The 22,990-nt window shown below is 41.6% G+C and overlaps 1 protein-coding gene across 1 annotated transcript; it reads right to left on the bottom strand.

The window, feature by feature from the left end:
- Positions 1 to 6,279: 6,279 nt before the first annotated feature.
- LOC120035928 (gastrula zinc finger protein XlCGF49.1-like) lies at positions 6,280 to 18,665 on the bottom strand. The gene is made up of 2 exons (XM_038982403.1): positions 18,517 to 18,665; positions 6,280 to 7,437 (listed from the first exon to the last, which is right to left on the bottom strand). Exons 1-2 carry the CDS (start codon positions 18,587 to 18,589, stop codon positions 6,758 to 6,760), a joined length of 753 nt encoding a protein of 250 aa, XP_038838331.1. The 5' UTR covers positions 18,590 to 18,665; the 3' UTR covers positions 6,280 to 6,757.
- Positions 18,666 to 22,990: the final 4,325 nt, after the last annotated feature.

Raw genomic sequence — 22,990 nt, 5'->3', positions numbered from 1 at the left:
CTTAGCAATGGTTTGGTGTTGATATATTATTGATATTAAATAACAAAATAATTCTATTGGAACAAAACTAACTCTTTTAAATAACATGTGGTAATTATTTTTTAATACATTTCATCAGGATCAAAATGATCCTTCCTTGTCTTGATTCTGTCTGTTCTGTCTCTTCATCGTGAGTTGATTTTTGCTTTAATGTGATGTCAAGCAAAGCACTACAGAAAGAGATATTCAGATGTTTACAAATGTTGTGAAAAATATAACGGGAAGCATGTGATCCATAAACGTTTTGTTGGCCGCCCCCCATTCTTTGTAGTTTTAACAATTCCTACAGTACAGAACTAGTCAAGTGTAGACCTTCAGTGGAATGCCCCTTTAAAACCACACATCGGTTCAACAACTGCAGAGTTTGTACCCGTTTTTAAGATATTACTCACTGTTTTTAATCAGTTCTCCTGTCTCCTCCTCTTCTTCCAATGTGACAGTAATCTCCCCCACTTCCTTAATTCCAAAAACGTCTTCCTCTTCTTTTACTGTAACATCCTCCTCTTTCACTCTGAACGCGTCTTCATCTTCTGTCAATGTAACGTCTTTCTCTTCTTCTTTCACTGTAACAGCCTCGATCTCTGCTTCTTTTTTTACTGTGACATCTTCTTCTTCCTTCTCCTCTTTCACGACAATGTTCAGCCCCAGAGCTTCTTTCTCCGTCCAGCAGATCCACTCTTTGGAAGTGGGGGAGTCGTTTAGTGAGCTCATGGTCGGGATGTTAGCTAGTTAGCATTAGTGACTAGACTAGCACTACTGCTAATTTACCCAGCTAGCTGACTAACAACAACGTAAATATTCAGTTAAATGGTGTAACTAGATAGTAGATACGACACGTGTGTTTATAACACAGTGTCTAATATACACCGAAACGGTTCAAAGAGCTTGAATGTTTTCGGCTATGTTGGCTAGAGAGATACGGAGGTGGATAACTCGCTGTTGTTGTTGAAGAAGAGTCCCGTCCATTAGATTATACGTCACACCGGCAGCATTGCCTGAAACAAGCACATCCCCATCTGCTGGCTGGGGAGGGTAACACAGTCAAGGGACATTTCCATTTTGGTTCATACTCACTGTAGAAACATCTGTTGGGTTGGTATAATGTGGAACGACCCACCTCATTGGTTAATAGTCACTGTAGTAGACATCTGTTGGGTTGGTAGAATGTGGAAACACCCACCTCATTGGTTAATATTCCCTGTAGTAGAAACATCTGTTGGGTTGGTAGAATGTGTAAAGGCCCACCTCATTGGTTAATATTCCCTGTAGTAGAAACATCTGTTGGGTTGGTAGAATGTGGAAACACCCACCTCATTGGTTAATATTCCCTGTAGTATAAACATCTGTTGGGTTGGTAGAATGTGGAACGACCCACCTCATTGGTTAATATTCACTGTAGTAGAAACATCTGCTGGGTTGGTAGAATGTGGAGAGAAGTACTGAGTAGGTCCAAACTGCTCCTACACGGTGTAACAGTACTGAGTAGGTCCAAACTGCTCCTACACGGTGTAACAGTGCTGAGTAGGTCCAAACTGCTCCTACACAGTGTAACAGTACTGGGTAGGTCCAAACTGCTCCTACACGGTGTAAAAGTACTGAGTAGGTCCAAACTGCTCCTACACGGTGTAAAAGTACTGAGTAGGTCCAAACTGCTCCTACACGGTGTAAAAGTACTGAGTAGGTCCAAACTGCTCCTACACGGTGTAAAAGTACTGAGTAGGTCCAAACTGCTCCTACACGGTGTAACAGTACAACTCTTCTGTTGGCACTCTAAAAGGTCCCAGTTACATTACAAATGGTCCTTTTGTTCGATAAGCTCCTTCTTTATATCCATAAAAACTCAGTTTAGCTGGCACGCTTCAGTTAATAATCCACTTGGTTTCCTTCCTTCAAAATGCATACAAAATGGATCCCAAACGTTACCAATAAACTTATCCAAACAAGTCAATCAACGTTTATAATCAAACCTTAGGTACCCTGATACGCAAATAAACGATAAAATTTAAGACGGAGAATCGTTGTCTTTACCCGAGAAAAATACCAGAGAATGCGCTCTTATGCACGCGCTTGGAAACAGCCAAAATGGGAGCCACCTAGAAAAACAAAAAGTTCTGGCAAAGTTTTCAAAAAACCAGCCTGAAACTCTTTCTAAAGACTGTTGACATCTAGTGGAAGCCCTAGGAACTGCAATCGAGCACGATTTCGCCCTATTATAAAAGAGCCAGCCATTGAAATCAGTGGTAGGATGACATTTTTTGGGGGAGATGATTTGTCCTCTGGTTTTTGCCTGCCATATCAGTTCTGTTATACTCACAGACATTATTGTAACAGTTTTAGAAACTTTAGAGTGTTTTCTATCCAAATCTACCAATTATGTGCATATCCTAGGTTCTGGGCCTGAGTAGCAGGCAGTTTACTTTGGGCACGCTTTTCATCCGAACGTCAAAATACCGCCCCCTATCCCAAGAAGTTAAACAGGTCAACATTCACAAGGCCGCAGGGCTAGACGGGTTACCAGGACGTGTACACTAAGCATGCGCTGATCAACTGGCAAGTGTCTTCACTGACATTTTCAACCAGTCCCTGACTGAGTCTGTAATACCAACATGTTTCAAGCAGACCACCATAGTCCCTGTATCCAAGAACATTAAGGTAACCTGCCTAAATGACTACTGACCCGTATCACTCATGTCTGCTGCCATGAAATGCTTTGAAAGTATGGTCTTGGCTGACATCAACACCATTATCCAAGAAACCCTAGACCCACTCCAATTTGCATACCTCCCCAGCAGATCCATAGATGATGCAATCTCTATTGCACTCCACATTGCCCTTTCATACCTGAACAAAAGGAACAACTATGTGAGAATGCTATTCATTGACTACTCATTCAAAACCATAGTGCCCTCAAAGCTCATCAATAAGCTCAGGACCCTGGGACTAAACACCTCCCTCTGCAACTGGATCCTGGACTTCCTGACGGGCCACCCCCAGGTGGGAAGGGTAGGTAACAACACATCCTCCACGCTGATCCTCAACATGGGGGCCCATCAGGGGTGCGTGCTCAGTCCCCTCCTGTACTACCTGTTCACTCATGCCTGCACGGCCAGACACAACTCCAACACCATAATTAAGTTTGCTGATGACACAACAGTGGTAGGCCTGATCATCGACAACGACGAGACAGCCTATAGGGAGGGGGTCAGAGACCTGACCGTGTGGTGCAAGGACAACAACCTCTCCCTCAACGTGATCAAGACAAAGGAGATGATTGTGGACTACAGGAAAAAGAGGACTGAAAACGTCCCCATTCTCATCAACAGGGCTTTAGTGGAGCAGGTTGAGAGCTTCAAGTTCCTTGGCGTCCACATCACCAACAAACTAACATGGTCCAAGCACACCAAGACAGTCGTGAAGAGGGCACAACAAAACCTATTCCCCCTCAGGAGACTGAAAAGATTTGGCATGGGTCCTCAGATCCTCAAAAGGTTCTACAGCTGTACCATTGAGAGCATCCTGACGGGTTGCATCACTGCCTGGTATGGCAACTGCTCGGCCTCCAACCGCAAGGCACTACACAGGGTAGTGCGTACAGCACAGTACATAACTGGGGCCAAGCTTCCTGCCATCCAGGACCTCTATACCGGGCGGTGTCAGGGGAAGGCTCTAAAATTTTTCAGAGTCACCCTAATCATAGACTGTTCTCTCTGCTTCCACACGGCAAACGGTACCGGAGCACCAAGTCTAGGTCTAAGAGGCTTCTAAACAGCTTCTACCCCCAAGCCATAAGACTCCTGAATATCTAATCAAATGGCTACCCAGACTATTTGCATTGCCCCCCTTTTACATCGCTGCTACTTTCTGCTATCATCACTTTAACAACTCTACCTACATGTACATATTACCTCAATTACCTCGACTAACCGGTGCCGCCGCACATTGACTCTGTCCCAGTACCCCCTGCATATAGCCTCCACATTGACTCTGTACCGGTACCCCCTGTATATAGCCTCCACATTGACTCTGTACCGGTACCCCCTGCATATAGCCTCCACATTGACTCTGTACCGGTACCTCCTGCATATAGCCTCCACATTGACTCTGTACCGGTACCTCCTGCATATAGCCTCCACATTGACTCTGTACCGGCACCCCCCTGTATATAGCCTCCACATTGACTCTGTACCGGTACCACCTGTATATAGCCTCCACATTGACTCTGTACCGGTACCCCCTGTATATAGCCTCCACATTGACTCTGTACCACCTGTATATAGCCTCCACATTGACTCTGTACCGGTACCACCTGTATATAGCCTCCACATTGACTCTGTACTGGTACCCCCTGTATATAGCCTCCACATTGACTCTGTACTGGTACCCCCTGTATATAGCCTCCACATTGACTCTGTACCGGTACCTCCTGTATATAGCCTCCACATTGACTCTGTACCAGTACCCCCTGCATATAGTCTCCACATTGACTCTGTACCAGTACCCCCTGCATATAGTCTCCACATTGACTCTGTCCCGGTACCCCCTGTATATAGCCTCCACATTGACTCTGTACCAGTACCCCTGTATATAGCCTCCACATTGACTCTGTCCCGGTACCCCCTGTATATAGCCTCCACATTGACTCTGTACCAGTACCCCCTGTATATAGTCTCCACATTGACTATGTCCCGGTACCCCCTGTATAAAGCCTCCACATTGACTCTGTACCAGTACCCCCTGTATAAAGCCTCCACATTGACTCTGTACCAGTACCCCCTGTATAAAGCCTCCACATTGACTCTGTACCAGTACCCCCTGTATATAGTATCCACATTGACTATGTCCTGGTACCCCCTGTATATAGTCTCCACATTGACTCTGTACCGGTACCTCCTGTATATAGCCTCCACATTGACTCTGTACCAGTACCCCCTGTATATAGCCTCCACATTGACTCTGTACCAGTACCCCCTGTATATAGCCTCCACATTGACTATGTCCCGGTACCCCCTGTATATAGTCTCCACATTGACTATGTACCAGTACCCCCTGTATATAGTATCCACATTGACTATGTCCCGGTACCCCCTGTATATAGTCTCCACATTGACTCTGTCCCGGTACCCCCTGTAAATAGTATCCACATTGATTATGTCCCGGTACCCCCTGTATATAGTCTCCACATTGACTCTGTACCAGTGCCCCCTGTATATAGTCTCCACATTGACTATGTCCCGGTACCCCCTGTATATAGCCTCCACATTGCCTATGTCCCGGTACCCCCTGTATATAGCCTCCACATTGCCTATGTCCCGGTACCCCCTGTATATAGTCTCCACATTGACTATGTCCCGGTACCCCATTGGAAGCAGTGGTATGGTTTCTCCCACGTGTGTGTCCTCTCATGTGATTTTAGATGCTGTGTGTACGGTGTTTCCTAAGACACATTGGTGTGGCTGGCTTCCGGGTTAAGTGTGTCAAGAAGCAGTGAGATGTATAAAGAGAAGCATGTGTTGATTGATGAGTGAAACATTTTTAATGAGTTAGAATTGAAAACAAACTTAACATCTACTACACCTCTGCACATTAGGCAATTTCTGGTTCATTCAGTCTAACAAACATATATAATTTAAAAGAAATAAGCACCCAGGTCTATAATGTCTATAATGTATATAATGAATGTCCACATTATATTTATATTATATAAAATAAGCACATAGGTATATAATGGTCATTTATGTAAATAGGAAAACCTGCAAAATCGGCAGTGTATCAAATACTTGTTCTCCCCACTGTCTGTAACAATACACAATACACAGATGTATATAATGACAATACACAATACACAGATGTATATAATGACAATACACAATATACAGATGTATATAATGACAATACACAATACACAGATGTATATAATGACAATACACAATACACAGATGTATATAATGACAATACACAATACACAGATGTATATAATGACAATACACAATACACAGATGTATATAATGACAATACACAATACACAGATGTATATAATGACAATACACAGATGTATATAATGACATTACACAATACACAGATGTATATAATGACAATACACAATATACAGATGTATATAATGACAATACACAGATGTATATAATGACAATACACAGATGTATATAATGACAATACACAGATGTATATAATGACAATACACAGATGTATATAATGACAATACACAATACACAGATGTATATAATGACAATACACAATACACAGATGTATATAATGACAATACACAATACACAGATGTATATAATGAATGTCCACTAGTGCCGTTCCACATTATATTTATATTCAGACAACAATATGTTCCATTAATCAAATGCAGCACCTGTGTTTTCTCTGACATGGTGGAATAATACTAATGGGAACATTCATGAGGAAGCGAGTGTCAAAAAATTGTCAACGTTATCAGAACGACATCATCAAATTGTTCATACACCTTTAGCGTGAAGAACTCAATGAAACACAACAACTTAAATTCATAACATTTCTAGGTTAAAATCAAGAAATGCACATTCTACTAAATCTATTTTATAATTGGAATTTTAAAATATCCAAATCATATTTTTCATATCAACATTTCATTTAAAAACAACCTCAAAAACATAAGTCAGAACACAGCCTCTCTATTCTGTCATGTGATTGCAGGTCCTCTGACTGGGAAAGTATGTTAAGATTTCTCTCCAGAGTGTATTCTCTTCTTATGTTTGTTCAGGCTTCCTAACTGGGTAAAACTCTTTGCACAATGGGAGCAGTGGTGTGGCTTCTCCCCTGTGTGTATCATCTCATGTGATTTTAGGTCCTGTGATCTTGAAAATCTCTTTCCACAGTAGAAACATTGGAATGGCTTTTCTTCTGTGTGTATTATATTATGGTTGTTCAGGTTCCCTAACTGTATAAAACTCTTTCCACACTGGGAGCAGTGGTAAGGCTTTTCTCCTGTGTGTATTCTCTTATGTTTGTTCAGGCTCCCTAACTGGGTAAAACTCTTTCCACAATGGGAGCAGTGGTGTGGTCTATCCCCTGTGTGTTTCATCTCATGTGATTTTAGTTCCTGTGATCGTGAAAATCTCTTTCCACACTGGGAACATTGGAAAGGCTTTTCTCCTGTGTGTATTCCTTTATGCTTTTTCAGGTTCCCTAACAGGGTAAAACTCTTTCCACACTGGGAGCAGTGGTGTGGCTTCTCCCCTATGTGTGTCCTCTCATGCTGTTTCAGTTTCCATAAAAACTTAAAACTCAAATTACACTGGGAGCAGTGGTGTCGTCTCACTGGTTTGGGCGCATCTGGGTCTGGTTCCCCTGAAGGACTCTTCTTCCCTCTGTCAGAGTGAGAGTCTGGTCTCTCTCCTGCCAAAGACAGAGTATTTAGTTAAACAGAGAGACATGAATGCAATCTGCTCTTCCTATGAGGTTTAATCCATTACCCTGATGTAAAATATAGTGGCACAGGAGGAGATGGCTGCCGTTTTACAGGCTCTTAATCAATTGTGCTATTGTGTGTTTTTTCACGTTATTTGTAACTTATTTGGTACATAATGTTTCTGCCACAGCAGTCTACTGCTGCTCTTTAATTGTTAGTTATTTTTATTCATCGATTTGTTACTTAACTCTTATTTTTCTTAAAATGGCATTGTTGTTTAAGGCCTTGATGTATTCCTGTTATATTTTGGCACATGTGACAAATAAAATCTGATTTGATTACTAGATCCCTCATTATTAAACTTTACATTTGGATCCTGGATGCCGATTGGTTAATAGCCGTTAGTTAGTCACAATACTACCCGGGTAATGGGTGTTAACAGTTCCATTTGAATCATTCCTACACATCCACTGTCCCACAGCCCAGCCAGGCAATTCATCAACTAATCTCCACTGTCCCACAGCCCAGCCAGGCAATTTATAAACTAATCTCCACTGTCCCACAGCCCAGCCAGGAAATTAATCAACTAATCTACACTGTCCCACAGCCCAGCCAGGCAATTCATCAACTAATCTCCACTGTCCCACAGCCCTGCCAGGAAATTAATCAACTAATCTACGCCGATTAAAACACCTGGTATTTCGGGCCTACCGAGTGGCGCAGCAGTCTATTTATTTAACCTTTATTTAACCTTTATTTAACTAGGCAAGTCAGTTAAGAACAAATTCTTACTTACAATGACGGCCTAGGAACAGTGGGTTAACTGCCTTGTTCAGGGGCAGAACGACAGATGTTTAACTTGTCAGCTCGGGGATTCGATCTAGAAACCTTTCGGTTACTGGCCGAACGCTCTAACCACTAGGCTACCTGCCGCCCCGGTCTAAGGTAATATTGATAATTATTAGGACCTTATTCTGCGTACACACCGATTAGCGCGAGTGAAGTGAGTTCGGGATGTATCCATATTTGTCATTTTCGCATAAAAACATTGTAATTCACAAAAATAACATGGTCGCTGTGGTAGAAGTTTGATTTTGAAAAGGTGATTTTCTGCATCAATGCCATCAGGTAGACAACATGGACACATCTGAATTCAAACAGGTTTATTAGAGCCATTTTGGTATCAGAAAGAAAACGTATTAGTAGATATTTTGGTTGAATATAAAATGTATTGAACGTTCCAGAATCTGAATAGTTCCAGAATCTGAATAGTTCCAGAATCTGAATAGTTCCATGCCTGATGTCAGTGTACATTCATGTTGTTGTCAGTGCCCTGTTTAATGTTACACACTTCCTTCTCCTTCTGCATTCCCCCTCATAAACATCCTGTCCCCCCTTACCTCTTCCCTGTCTACTGTACCCATGTGGAAGAGGTAAGTTACTGCAAAATCTTCCCATGAAAATCATAATCCTAAACTCATGCTGGAGGGTCATGTCAGGATGAGCCTCCAGGAAGGGTACAACATGAGGGAGGAGGATGTCTTCCCTGTAACGCACAGCATTGAGATTGGCTGGGATGATGCTGTGACACACCGCCCCAGACCATGACGGACCCTCCACCTCGATCCCGCTCCAGAGTACAGGCCTCGGTTTAACGCTCATTCCTTCGACGATAAACGCAAATCTGACCTCACCCCTGGTGAGACAAAAGCGCGACTCGTCAGCGAAGAGCACTTTTTGCCAGTCCTGTCTGGTCCAGCGACGGTGGGTTTGTGCCCATAGGCGATGTTGTTGCCGGTGATGTCTGGTGAGGACCTGCCTTACAACAGGCCTACAAGCCCTCAGTCCAGCCTCTCTCAGCTTATTGCGGACAGTCTGAGCACTGATGGAGCGATTGTGCGTTCCTGGTGTAACTCAGGCAGTTGTTGCCATCCTGTACCTGTCCCGCAGGTGTGATGTTCGGATGTACCGATCCTGTGCAGGTGTTGTTACACGTGGTCTGCCACTGCGAGGACGATCAGCTGTCCTTCCTGTCTCCCTGTAGCGCTGTCTTAGTTGTCTCACAGTACGGACATGGCAATTTACTGCACTGGCCACATCTGCAGTCCTCATGCCTCCTTGCAGCATGCCTAAGCCACGTTCACGCAGATGAGCAGGTACCCTGGGCATTTTTCTTTTGGTGTTTTTCAGAGTCAGTAGAAAGGCATCTTTAGTGTACTAAGTTTTCAAAACTGTGACCTTAATTGCCTACCGTCTGTAAGCTGTTAGTGTCTTAACGACCGTTCCACAGGTGCATGTTCATTAATTGTTTATGGTTCATTGAACAAGCATGGGAAACAGTGTTTAAACCCTTTACAATGAAGATCTGTGAAGTTATTTGGCTTTTTACTTATTATCTTTGAAAGACAGGGTCCTGAATAAGGGGCGTTTCTTTTTTTTGCTGAGTTTATATGTTAAAACACTTCTAATGTGTTAATATGGTCACTGACAGTGTTTTGTAATGGTCTCCCACCGTGATATGTATTCATTTCAGTCATTGATTTGTGAATGCTGTACATGCTAGCTAGTCGCTTGTACATGCCGTCATTGGGCTAGCATGGCTGTTGAGGAGTTGGTGCTCGAGGTCTGCACGGGTCCAACAGACCTGGAAATTCAGAGATCCGACCCGGGATCCGGGTCCCAAATTCGGACTTTTGTCTTGGATCTGGGTCAGGTCTGATATAATTTCTACGAGTCTTGGGGTATGTGCAATTTTACGGACTGGACCCGATTGGACCAGTCCAGAGAACTGCGTGAGCTTCTTATCTGTGTCAGCCAATTGCAACACAATAAAACATAGCTTTTTGTCCAGCTGAAACTGGTTCTGGCTGCTGACGTCACGTGCTCCTGCTGCTGAGGAGAGAGAAAATGTAGCCCTGGCCTACTGATCGGTAACTAGGTTACTGTTATAAAGATAATCATTATATTGTTAGATTAAAGGAGCAACCCTGGTTGGCCTAAAACATTTTTCCTCATCTCAAGGTCAACGGCCAGAGTCAGTTGGAACGCATAGCTAAGCCCTATAATATCCACACCAAACCATAGCTAAGCCCTATAATATCCACACCATAGCTAAGCCCTATAACATCCACACCATAGCTAAGCCCTATAACATCCACACCATAGCTAAGCCCTATAATATCCAAACCATAGCTAAGCCCTATAATATCCACACCATAGCTAAGCCCTATAATATCCACACCATAGCTAAGCCCTATAACATCCACACCATAGCTAAGCCCTATAACATCCACACCATAGCTAAGCCCTATAACATCCACACCATAGCTAAGCCCTATAATATCCACACCATAGCTAAGCCCTATAATATCCACACCATAGCTAAGCCCTATAATATCCACACCATAGCTAAGCCCTATAATACCCACACCATAGCTAAGCCCTATAATATCCAAACCAAACCATAGCTAAGCCCTATAATATCCACACCAAACCATAGCTAAGCCCTATAATATCCACACCAAACCATAGCTCAGCCCTGTAATATCCACACCATAGCTAAGCCCTATAATATCCACACCAAACCATAGCTAAGCCCTATAATATCCAAACCATAGCTAAGCCCTATAATATCCACACCAAACCATAGCTAAGCCCTATAATATCCACACCAAACCATAGCTAAGCCCTATAATATCCACACCAACAATAGCTAAGCCCTGTAATATCCAAACCAAACCATAGCTAAGCCCTATAATATCCACACCATAGCTAAGCCCTATAATATCCACACCATAGCTAAGCCCTATAATATCCACACCAAACCATAGCTAAGCCCTGTAGTATCCACACCATAGCTAAGCCCTATAATATCGAAACCAAACCATAGCTAACCCCTATAATATCCACACCATAGCTAAGCCCTATAATATCCACACCATAGCTAAGCCCTATAATATCCAAACCAAACCATAGCTAATCCCTATAATATCCACACCATAGCTAAGCCCTATAATATCCACACCATAGCTAAGCCCTATAATATCCAAACCATAGCTAAGCCCTATAATATCCAAACCATAGCTAAGCCCTATAATATCCACACCATAGCTAAGCCCTATAATATCCACACCATAGCTAAGCCCTATAATATCCACACCAAACCATAGCTAAGCCCTATAATATCCAAACCATAGCTAAGCCCTATAATATCCAAACCATAGCTAAGCCCTATAATATCCACACCAAACCATAGCTAAGCCCTATAATATCCACACCAAACCATAGCTAAGCCCTATTATATCCACACCATAGCTAAGCCCTATAATATCCAAACCATAGGTAAACCCTATAATATCCACACCATAGCTAAGCCCTATAATTTCAAAACCAAACCATAGCTAAGCCCTATAATATCCACACCATAGCTAAGCCCTATAATATTCAAACCATAGCTAAGCCCTGTAATATCCACACCAAACCATAGCTAAGCCCTATAATATCCACACCATAGCTAAGCCCTATAATATCACCACCAAACCATAGCTAAGCCCTATAATATCCACACCAAACCATAGCTAAGCCCTATAATATCCACACCATAGCTAAGCCCTATAATATCCACACCATAGCTAAGCCCTATAATATCCAAACCAAACCATAGCTAAGCCCTATAATATCCACACCAAACCATAGCTAAGCCCTATAATATCCACACCAAACCATAGCTCAGCCCTATAATATCCACACCATAGCTAAGCCCTACAATATCCACACCAAACCATAGCTAAGCCCTATAATATCCAAACCAAACCATAGCTAAGCCCTATAAAATCCAAACCATAGCTAAGCCCTATAATATCCACACCAACAATAGCTAAGCCCTGTAATATCCAAACCAAACCATAGCTAAGCCCTATAATATCCACACCATAGCTAAGCCCTATAATATCCACACCATAGCTGAGCCCTATAATATCCACACAATAGCTAAGCTCTATAATATCCACACCAAACCATAGCTAAGCCCTGTAATATCCACACCATAGCTAAGCCCTATAATATCCACACCAAACCATAGCTAAGCCCTATAATATCCACACCATAGCTAAGCCCTATAATATCCACACCATAGCTAAGCCCTATAACATCCACACCATAGCTAAGCCCTATAATATCCAAACCATAGCTAAGCCCTATAATATCCACACCATAGCTAAGCCCTATAATATCCACACCATAGCTAAGCCCTATAACATCCACACCATAGCTAAGCCCTATAACATCCACACCATAGCTAAGCCCTATAACATCCACACCATAGCTAAGCCCTATAATATCCACACCATAGCTAAGCCCTATAATATCCACACCATAGCTAAGCCCTATAATATCCACACCATAGCTAAGCCCTATAATATCCACACCATAGCTAAGCCCTATAATATCCAAACCAAACCATAGCTAAGCCCTATAATATCCACACCAAACCATAGCTAAGCCCTATAATATCCACACCAAACCATAGCTCAGCCCTGTAATATCCACACCATAGCTAAGCCCTATAATATCCACACCAAACCATAGCTAAGCCCTATAATATCCAAACCATAGCTAAGCCCTATAATATCCACACCAAACCATAGCTAAGCCCTATAATATCCACACCAAACCATAGCTAAGCCCTATAATATCCACACCAACAATAGCTAAGCCCTGTAATATCCAAACCAAACCATAGCTAAGCCCTATAATATCCACACCATAGCTAAGCCCTATAATATCCACACCATAGCTAAGCCCTATAATATCCACACCAAACCATAGCTAAGCCCTGTAGTATCCACACCATAGCTAAGCCCTATAATATCGAAACCAAACCATAGCTAACCCCTATAATATCCACACCATAGCTAAGCCCTATAATATCCACACCATAGCTAAGCCCTATAATATCCAAACCAAACCATAGCTAATCCCTATAATATCCACACCATAGCTAAGCCCTATAATATCCACACCATAGCTAAGCCCTATAATATCCAAACCATAGCTAAGCCCTATAATATCCAAACCATAGCTAAGCCCTATAATATCCACACCATAGCTAAGCCCTATAATATCCACACCATAGCTAAGCCCTATAATATCCACACCAAACCATAGCTAAGCCCTATAATATCCAAACCATAGCTAAGCCCTATAATATCCAAACCATAGCTAAGGCCTATAATATCCACACCAAACCATAGCTAAGCCCTATAATATCCACACCAAACCATAGCTAAGCCCTATAATATCCACACCATAGCTAAGCCCTATAATATCCAAACCATAGGTAAACCCTATAATATCCACACCATAGCTAAGCCCTATAATTTCAAAACCAAACCATAGCTAAGCCCTATAATATCCACACCATAGCTAAGCCCTATAATATTCAAACCATAGCTAAGCCCTGTAATATCCACACCAAACCATAGCTAAGCCCTATAATATCCACACCATAGCTAAGCCCTATAATATCACCACCAAACCATAGCTAAGCCCTATAATATCCACACCAAACCATAGCTAAGCCCTATAATATCCACACCATAGCTAAGCCCTATAATATCCACACCATAGCTAAGCCCTATAATATCCACACCATAGCTAAGCCCTATAATATCCAAACCAAACCATAGCTAAGCCCTATAATATCCACACCAAACCATAGCTAAGCCCTATAATATCCACACCAAACCATAGCTCAGCCCTATAATATCCACACCATAGCTAAGCCCTACAATATCCACACCAAACCATAGCTAAGCCCTATAATATCCAAACCAAACCATAGCTAAGCCCTATAATATCCACACCAAACCATAGCTAAGCCCTATAATATCCAAACCATAGCTAAGCCCTATAATATCCACACCAACAATAGCTAAGCCCTATAATATCCACACCATAGCTAAGCCCTATAATATCCAAACCATAGGTAAACCCTATAATATCCACACCATAGCTAAGCCCTATAATTTCAAAACCAAACCATAGCTAAGCCCTATAATATCCACACCATTGTTAAGCCCTATAATATTCAAACCATAGCTAAGCCCTGTAATATCCACACCAAACCATAGCTAAGCCCTATAATATCCACACCATAGCTAAGCCCTATAATATCACCACCAAACCATAGCTAAGCCCTATAATATCCACACCAAACCATAGCTAAGCCCTATAATATCCACACCATAGCTAAGCCCTATAATATCCACACCATAGCTAAGCCCTATAATATCCAAACCAAACCATAGCTAAGCCCTATAATATCCACACCAAACCATAGCTAAGCCCTATAATATCCACACCAAACCATAGCTCAGCCCTATAATATCCACACCATAGCTAAGCCCTACAATATCCACACCAAACCATAGCTAAGCCCTATAATATCCAAACCAAACCATAGCTAAGCCCTATAATATCCACACCAAACCATAGCTAAGCCCTATAATATCCAAACCATAGCTAAGCCCTATAATATCCACACCAACAATAGCTAAGCCCTGTAATATCCAAACCAAACCATAGCTAAGCCCTATAATATCCACACCATAGCTAAGCCCTATAATATCCACACCATAGCTGAGCCCTATAATATCCACACAATAGCTAAGCTCTATAATATCCACACCAAACCATAGCTAAGCCCTGTAATATCCACACCATAGCTAAGCCCTATGCCTCCCGGGTGGCACAGTGGTCAAGGGCACTGCATCGCAGTGCTAGCTGCGCCACCAGAGTCTCTGGGTTCGCGCCCAGGCTGGGCTGGGTTCGCGCCCAGGCTCTGTCGCAGCCGGCCGCAACCGGGAGGTCCGTGGGGCGACGCACAATTGGCATAGCGTCGTCTGGGTTAGGGAGGGTTTGGCCGGTAGGGATATCCTTGTCTCAGTATGTAAAATGTAATAAAATGTATGCACTCTACTGTAAGTCGCTCTGGATAAGAGCGTCTGCTAAATGACTAAAATGTAAATGTAAATATCCAAACCAAACCATAGCTAATCCCTATAATATCCACACCATAGCTAAGCCCTATAATATCCACACCATAGCTAAGCCCTATAATATCCACACCATAGCTAAGCCCTATAATATCCAAACCATAGCTAAGCCCTATAATATCCACACCATAGCTAAGCCCTATAATATCCACACCATAGCTAAGCCCTATAATATCCAAACCAAACCATAGCTAAGCCCTATAATATCCAAACCATTGCTAAGCCCTATAATATCCAAACCATAGCTAAGCCCTATAATATCCAAACCATAGCTAAGCCCTATAATATCCAAACCATAGCTAAGCCCTATAATATCCACACCAAACCATAGCTAAGCCCTATAATATCCAAACCATAGCTAAACCCTATAATATCCACACCATAGCTAAGCCCTATAATATCCACACCATAGCTAAGCCCTATAATCTCCAAACCATAGCTAAGCCCTATAATATCCACACCATAGCTAAGCCCTATAATATTCAAACCATAGCTAAGCCCTGTAATATCCACACCAAACCATAGCTAAGCCCTATAATATCCACACCATAGCTAAGCCCTATAATATCCACACCATAGCTAAGCCCTATAATATCCACACCATAGCTAAGCCCTATAATATCCACACCAAACCATAGCTGAGCCCTATAATATCCACACCATAGCTAAGCCCTATAATATCCAAACCAAACCATAGCTAAGCCCTATAATATCCACACCAAACCATAGCTAAGCCTTATAATATCCACACCATAGCTAAGCCCTATAATATTCAAACCATAGCTAAGCCCTATAACATCCACACCATAGCTAAGCCCTATAATATCCAAACCATAGCTAAGCCCTATAATATCCACACTAAACCATAACTAAGCCCTATAATATCCACACCATAGCTAACTCCTATTAATATCCACATACAGTGGACTCCTATTAATATCACAGAGTGGACTCCTATTAATATCACACAGGAGACTCCTAAGCCTATAGGTCTGTATTCATTGCCCTTGGTCTCGCTACACTCAGATCTGAACGGGTCTCTCTACACTCAGATCTGAACGGGTCGCTCTACACTCAGATCTGAACGGGTCTCTCGGATCCAAACCAGCACGGGTCTGTTTGGGTCTGGTTCTCGTGGGCCTTTCGGACGGATTTCATTTATTTAAAATTAATTTATCCACTGTCTCAACGATGCAGAATCATTTGATTCATCCACTGTCTTAACAATGGAGAGTAATTTGATTTCCAGTTAAGCAATTTTTTTTTTGTCAAAATGATTGAGGAGAAAAGTACGGTTCAACCCATTGGGTATCTCACCGCACCCCCATTTGCCATGTCTTGAAATATGAAGATAGACGGATTAAAAGTTGTACATATTGTAAAACAGACAACTGTCTAACTCTCGCCCATAATTGTTGGACTTTATAGCACTCCCAGAAGACCTGAATCATGGAGTCACTGTTCGTTTTACACTTAGGACATGACTCTGCCGTTGTGCTGTAGAATTTGAATAAACTGAAGAAAATAAATCCAAGAGAGATGAAGACTTTCTATTGGTACTGTATGATCCCTGAACAAATATAGATGTGGAGACTTTCTATTGGTACTGTATGTACCCTGAACACATATAGATGTGGAGACTTTCTATTGGTACTGTATGTACCCTGAACAAATATAGAGGTGGAGACTTTCTATTGGTACTGTATGTACCCTGAACAAATATAGATGTGGAGACACCCGACAATTGGTCCCTGGGGAGAGTAACAGCCACTATAACGTAAAAAAGAGGGTTAATATGTAAATACATATTATATATATATATGTATTATATATATATATAGCCTATAAAGGATCTGAGTTCCAGAGTCCATAGCGTTCCATTGCCTATAACGGAGTTGAGTTCCAGAGTCCATAGCGTTCCATTGCCTATAAAGGATTTGAGTTCCAGAGTCCATAGCGTTCCATTGCCTATAACGGAGTTGAGTTCCAGAGTCCATAGCGTTCCATTGCCTATAAAGGATTTGAGTTCCAGAGTCCATAGCGTTCCATTGTCTATAACGGAGTTGAGTTCCAGAGTCCATAGCGTTCCTTATCGGTGGCTATTTTAGGTCGTCAGATCAAATGCCAATTTCTCAGCCGGACTATCACAGAAACTCACAACTTTTGAATGAATAACATGGAATGGATGAAATGTATCAAAATAACTGTTCAAAACAAGAAAAACATTTTAAAAAACATTTGTAAACACAAAATTTGACGAGAAAATGTGTACAAATGTTTTAAAATATGCTTATTTTGGGGAATTTAAAACATTAACTTGTGTTACAAAAGGTTAATAATAGAAACAGTGTAACTGTTTGACAGAAATGGTAATTTTTCAACAATTTACAACATTGGGAATGTTGGTGTTTTTAGACTGAGCTAACATATGGAATTGTTTTAAGATGGTTATGCCATTGATCATTGAGCAATTTGCACACAAAAAAAAGTTTAAACTATGCAAGCCAGTTAAGAACAAATTCTTATTTTACAATGACAGCCTACCCCAAGCAAAACCTCCCCTAACCCGGGCGACGCTGGGCCAATTGTGTGCCGCCCTATGGGACACACATTTAACCCTTTATTTCTGTTGGCACACAACTAACTCCATCTGATTTTAAATAACCTGTGGTAATTATTCTGATCAAAAATATCCTTCCTGGTCTTGATTATGTCCTCTTCATCATTTGAAGTCAGACATGAGTTGATTTTTGCTTTAATGTGACGTCAAGCATAGACACTGAGCAAAGCACTACAGAAAGAGATATTCACATGTTTACAAATGTTGTGAAAAAATATAACGGGAAGCATTTGATCCATAAACGTTTAGTTGGCCGCCCCCCACTTTGTAGTTTTAACAATTCCTACAGCACAGAACTATTAAAGTGTAGACCCTCAGTAGAATGCCCCTTTAAAACCACACATCAGTTCAACAACTGCTAAGTTTGTACCCCTGGTTGAGATATTACTCACGGTTGTTAATCAGATCTCCTGTCTCCTCTTCTTCTTCCTCCAATGTGACAGTAATCTCCCCCACTTCCCTCATTCCAAAAATGTCTTCCTCTTCTTTCACTGTGACAGTCACCTCCTCTTTCTCTTCCTCCTCTTCTTTTACTGTAACATCCTCCTCCTCTTTCACTCTGAACGCGTCTTCCTCTTCTGTCAATTTAACTTCTTTCTCTTCTTCTTTCACGGTAACAGCCTCAACCTCTGCTTCTATTTTTACTGTGACATCCTCTTCTTCCTTCTCCTCTTTCACGACAATGTTCAGTCCCAGAGTATCTTTCTCCGTCCAGCAGATCCCCTCTTTAGAAGGTGGGGAGTCGTTTAGTGAGCTCATGGTTGGGATGTTAGCTAGTTAGCATTAGTGACTAGACTAGCACTACTGCTAATTTACCCAGCTAGTTAGCTGACTAACAACAACGTCAATATTCAATTAAATGGTGTAACTAGCCAGGATATACGACAAATGTGTTTAAAACACAGTGGCTAATATACAACGAAAGCATTTAAAGAGCTGAAATGTTTTCGGCTATGTTGGCTAGAAAGCAATCGAGGTGAATGACTCGCTTTTGTTGTTGAAGAAGAGTCCCGTCCATTAGATTATACGTCACATTGGCAGCATTGCCTGAAACAGGCACATCGCCACCTGCTGGGTGGGGAGGGTAACACAGTCAAGGGAAATGTTAATTTTAGTTTGAAACAAAAGGGTAGATTTTTTATTTATTTTATTATATAATATTATGTGTTGATTAGTGAATATTTTTAATGAGTGAGAATTTTAAACACCCTACCATACATCTGCATTCAGGAAATCAATCAAACAAACAGATAATATCCCAATAAGGAAGCAAGGTCCAAACTGCTCCTACATGGTGTAACAGTACAGAGTAGGTCCAAACTGCTCCTACACGGTGTAACAGTACTGAGTAGGTCCAAACTGCTCCTACACGGTGGAACGGTACTGAGAAGGTCCAAACTGCTCCTACACGGTGTAACAGTACTGAGTAGGTCCAAACTGCTCCTACACGGTGTAACAGTACTGAGTAGGTCCAAACTGCTCCTACACGGTGTAACAGTACTGAGTAGGTCCAAACTGCTCCTACACGGTGTAATGGTACTGAGTAGGTCCAAACTGCTCCTACACGGTGTAACGGTACTGAGTAGGTCCAAACTGCTCCTACACGGTGTAACAGTACTGAGTAGGTCCAAACTGCTCCTACACGGTGTAACAGTACTGAGTAGGTCCAAACTGCTCCTACACGGTGTAACAGTACTGAGTAGGTCCAAAACTGCTCCTACACGGTGTAACAGTACTGAGTAGGTCCAAACTGCTCCTACACGGTGTAACAGTACTGAGTAGGTCCAAGCTACTCCTACACGGTGTAACAGTACTGAGTAGGTCCAAACTGCTCCTACACGGTGTAACAGTACTGAGTAGGTCCAAACTGCTCCTACACGGTGTAACAGTACTGAGTAGGTCCAAACTGCTCCTACATGGTGTAACAGTACTGAGTAGGTCCAAACTGCTCCTACACTGTGTAACAGTACAGAGCAGGTCCAAACTGCTCCTACACGGTGTAACACAGTACTGAGTAGGTCCAAACTGCTCCTACACGGTGTAACAGTACTGAGTAGGTCCAAACTGCTCCTACACGGTGTAACAGTACTGAGCTGGTCCAAACTGCTCCTACACGGTGTAACAGTACTGAGTAGGTCCAAACTGCTCCTACACGGTGTAACAGTACTGAGTAGGTCCAAACTGCTCCTACACGGTGTAACAGTACCAACCCAACTGATGTGTCTACTACAAAGAATACTAACCAATGTGGTGTGTGTAGGCCAACTTATTGTTTACGTGTTTTCTGTTCTAAACTGGGAACAAACAAAAGAAGCAAACTCATTTAAATAATAGGTCAAAGGCTGTCAAAACCCTCCTGATGTTCTGACTGACATGTTGTGTTATCCACCTTCCAGCCATCCATCCACCCACTCAGAAGAGCGGGTGGATGGATTTCTGTAAGTACATAGACGTACAGTTGAAGTCGGAAGTTAACATACACCTTAGCCAAATACATTTAAACTCAGTTTTTCACAATTCCTGACATTTACTCGTAGTAAAAATTCCTTGTCTTAGGTCAGTTAGGATGACCACTTTATTTTAAGAATGTGAAATGTCCGTATAATAGTAGAGAGAATTATTTATTTCAGATTTTATACCTTTCATCACATTCCCAGTGGGTCAGAAGATAACATACACTCAATTAGTATTTGGTAGCATTGCCTTTAAATTGTTTAACTTGGGTCAAACGTTTAGGTTAGCCTTCCAAAAGCTTCCCACAATAAATTGGGGGAATTTTGGCCCATTCCTCCTGACAGAGCTGGTGTAACTGAGTCAGGTTTGTAGGCCTCCTTGCTCGCATACGCTTTTTCAGTTCTGCCCACAAATGTTCTATAGGATTGAGGTCAAGGCTTTGTCAGGACCACTCCAATACCTTGACTTTGTTGTCCTTAAGCCATTTTGCCACAACTTTGGAAGTATACTTGGGGTCATTGTCCATTTGGAAGACCCATTTGCGACCAAGCTTTAACTTCCTGACTGATGTCTTCAGATGTTGCTTCAATATATCCACATCATTTTCCTGCCTCATGATGTCATCTATTTTGTGAAGTGCACTAGCCCCTCCTGCAGCAAAGCACCCCCACAACATGATGCTGCCACCCCCGTGCTTCACAGTTGGGATGGTGTTCTTCGGCTTGCAAGTCCCCCCTTTTTCCTCCAAACATAACGATGGTCATTATGGCCAAACAGTTCTATTTTTGTTTCATCACACAAGAGGACATTTCTCCAAAAAGTACAATCTTTGTCTCCATGTGCAGTTGCAAACCGTAGTCTGGCTTTATGGCGGTTTTGGAGCTGTGGCTGGAGCTGTGGCTTCATCCTTGCTGAGCAGCCTTTTCAGGTTATGTCGATATAGGATTTGTTTTACTGTGTATATAGATACTTTTGTACCTGTTTCCTACAGCATCTTCACAAGGTCCTTTGCTGTTGTTCTGGGATTGACTTGCACTTTTCGCACCAAAGTACGTTCATCTCTAGGAGACAGAACGCGTCTCCTTCCTGAGAAGTATGACGGCTGTGTGGTCCCATGGTGTTTATACTTGCGTACTATTGTTTGTACAGATGAACGTGGTACCTTCAGGTGTTTGGAAACTACTCCCAAGGATGAACCAGACTTGTGGAGGTCTACAACAATTTTTCTGAGGTCTTGGCTGATTTCTTTTGATTTTCCCATGATGTCAAGCAAAGAGGCACTGAGGTTGAAGGTAGGCCTTGAAATACATCCACAGGTACACCTCCAATTGACTCAAATTATGTCAATTAGTCTATCAGAAGCTTCTAAAGCCATGACATAATTTTCTGGAATTTATCAAGCTGTTTAAAGACACAGTCAACTTAGTGTATGCAAACTTCTGACCCACTGGAATTGTGATACAGTGAATTATAAGTGAAATAATCTGTCTGTAAACAATTGTTGGAAAAATTTGTTGTGTCATGCACAAAGTAGATATCCTAACCGACTTGCCAAAACTATAGTTTGTTAACAAAAAATTTGTGGAGTGGTTTAAAAACTAGTTTCAATGACCTAAAACCTAAGTGCATGTAAACTTCCCGACTTCAACTGTACATGTATATAGTGAATGTCCACTAGTGGCTAACACAAAAATATTCATTATACTTTTATTCAGATAAAAAATGTTACATTAATCAAATGTGTTTTACAATCTTAGCACCTGTTTTTTCTCTGACATGGTGTAATAATACTGATGGGAACATTCAAGAGGTCGTGAATGTTTTTCATGTCAACAACGTTATCAGAACAAAACTTCCCTCTCCTTGTGTTCTGACCGACACGTTGTGTTGTACACCTTCCAGCAATCCATTCACCCACTCAGAAGAGCTCACTTCTGTAAGTACATAGATGTACATGTATATAATGAATGTCCACTAGTGGCTAACACAGTTAAAAAGTTCATTTTTATTCAGATAAAAATGGTGCATTAATCAAATGTTTTTTTTTTACAATCAGCACCTGTGTTCTCTCTAACATGGTGGAATAATACCGATGGGAACATTCAAGAGGTAGTGACAGTTTATGTCAACAACCTATCAATGTTATCAGAAAATCATCCCATTTTCATACATCTTTAGCTTGAAGACTAGAACACAAATTAACTAAATGAAACCTAAATTACATTTCCTGAAGATTCAAGGTTAGAGAATCAAGAAATACACACAATATTCATCCAATTAACAATTTACATTTTAAAATATCCAAATCATGTCATTAACATCTAAGGGTTCTAACATGTATCCAATCTATCTAAGTGTAGAATCAAAACAAAATTCAGATTATAATTTTAAAAATGTTTTTAGACATAATCA

Source organism: Salvelinus namaycush, unplaced genomic scaffold (genome assembly GCF_016432855.1).
Source record: "Salvelinus namaycush isolate Seneca unplaced genomic scaffold, SaNama_1.0 Scaffold1153, whole genome shotgun sequence".
In the NCBI taxonomy this organism is placed as follows: Eukaryota; Metazoa; Chordata; class Actinopteri; order Salmoniformes; family Salmonidae; genus Salvelinus; species Salvelinus namaycush.
The sequence above is the reverse complement of the archived record's forward strand: the minus strand, read 5'-3'. Positions and strand labels throughout refer to the sequence as shown.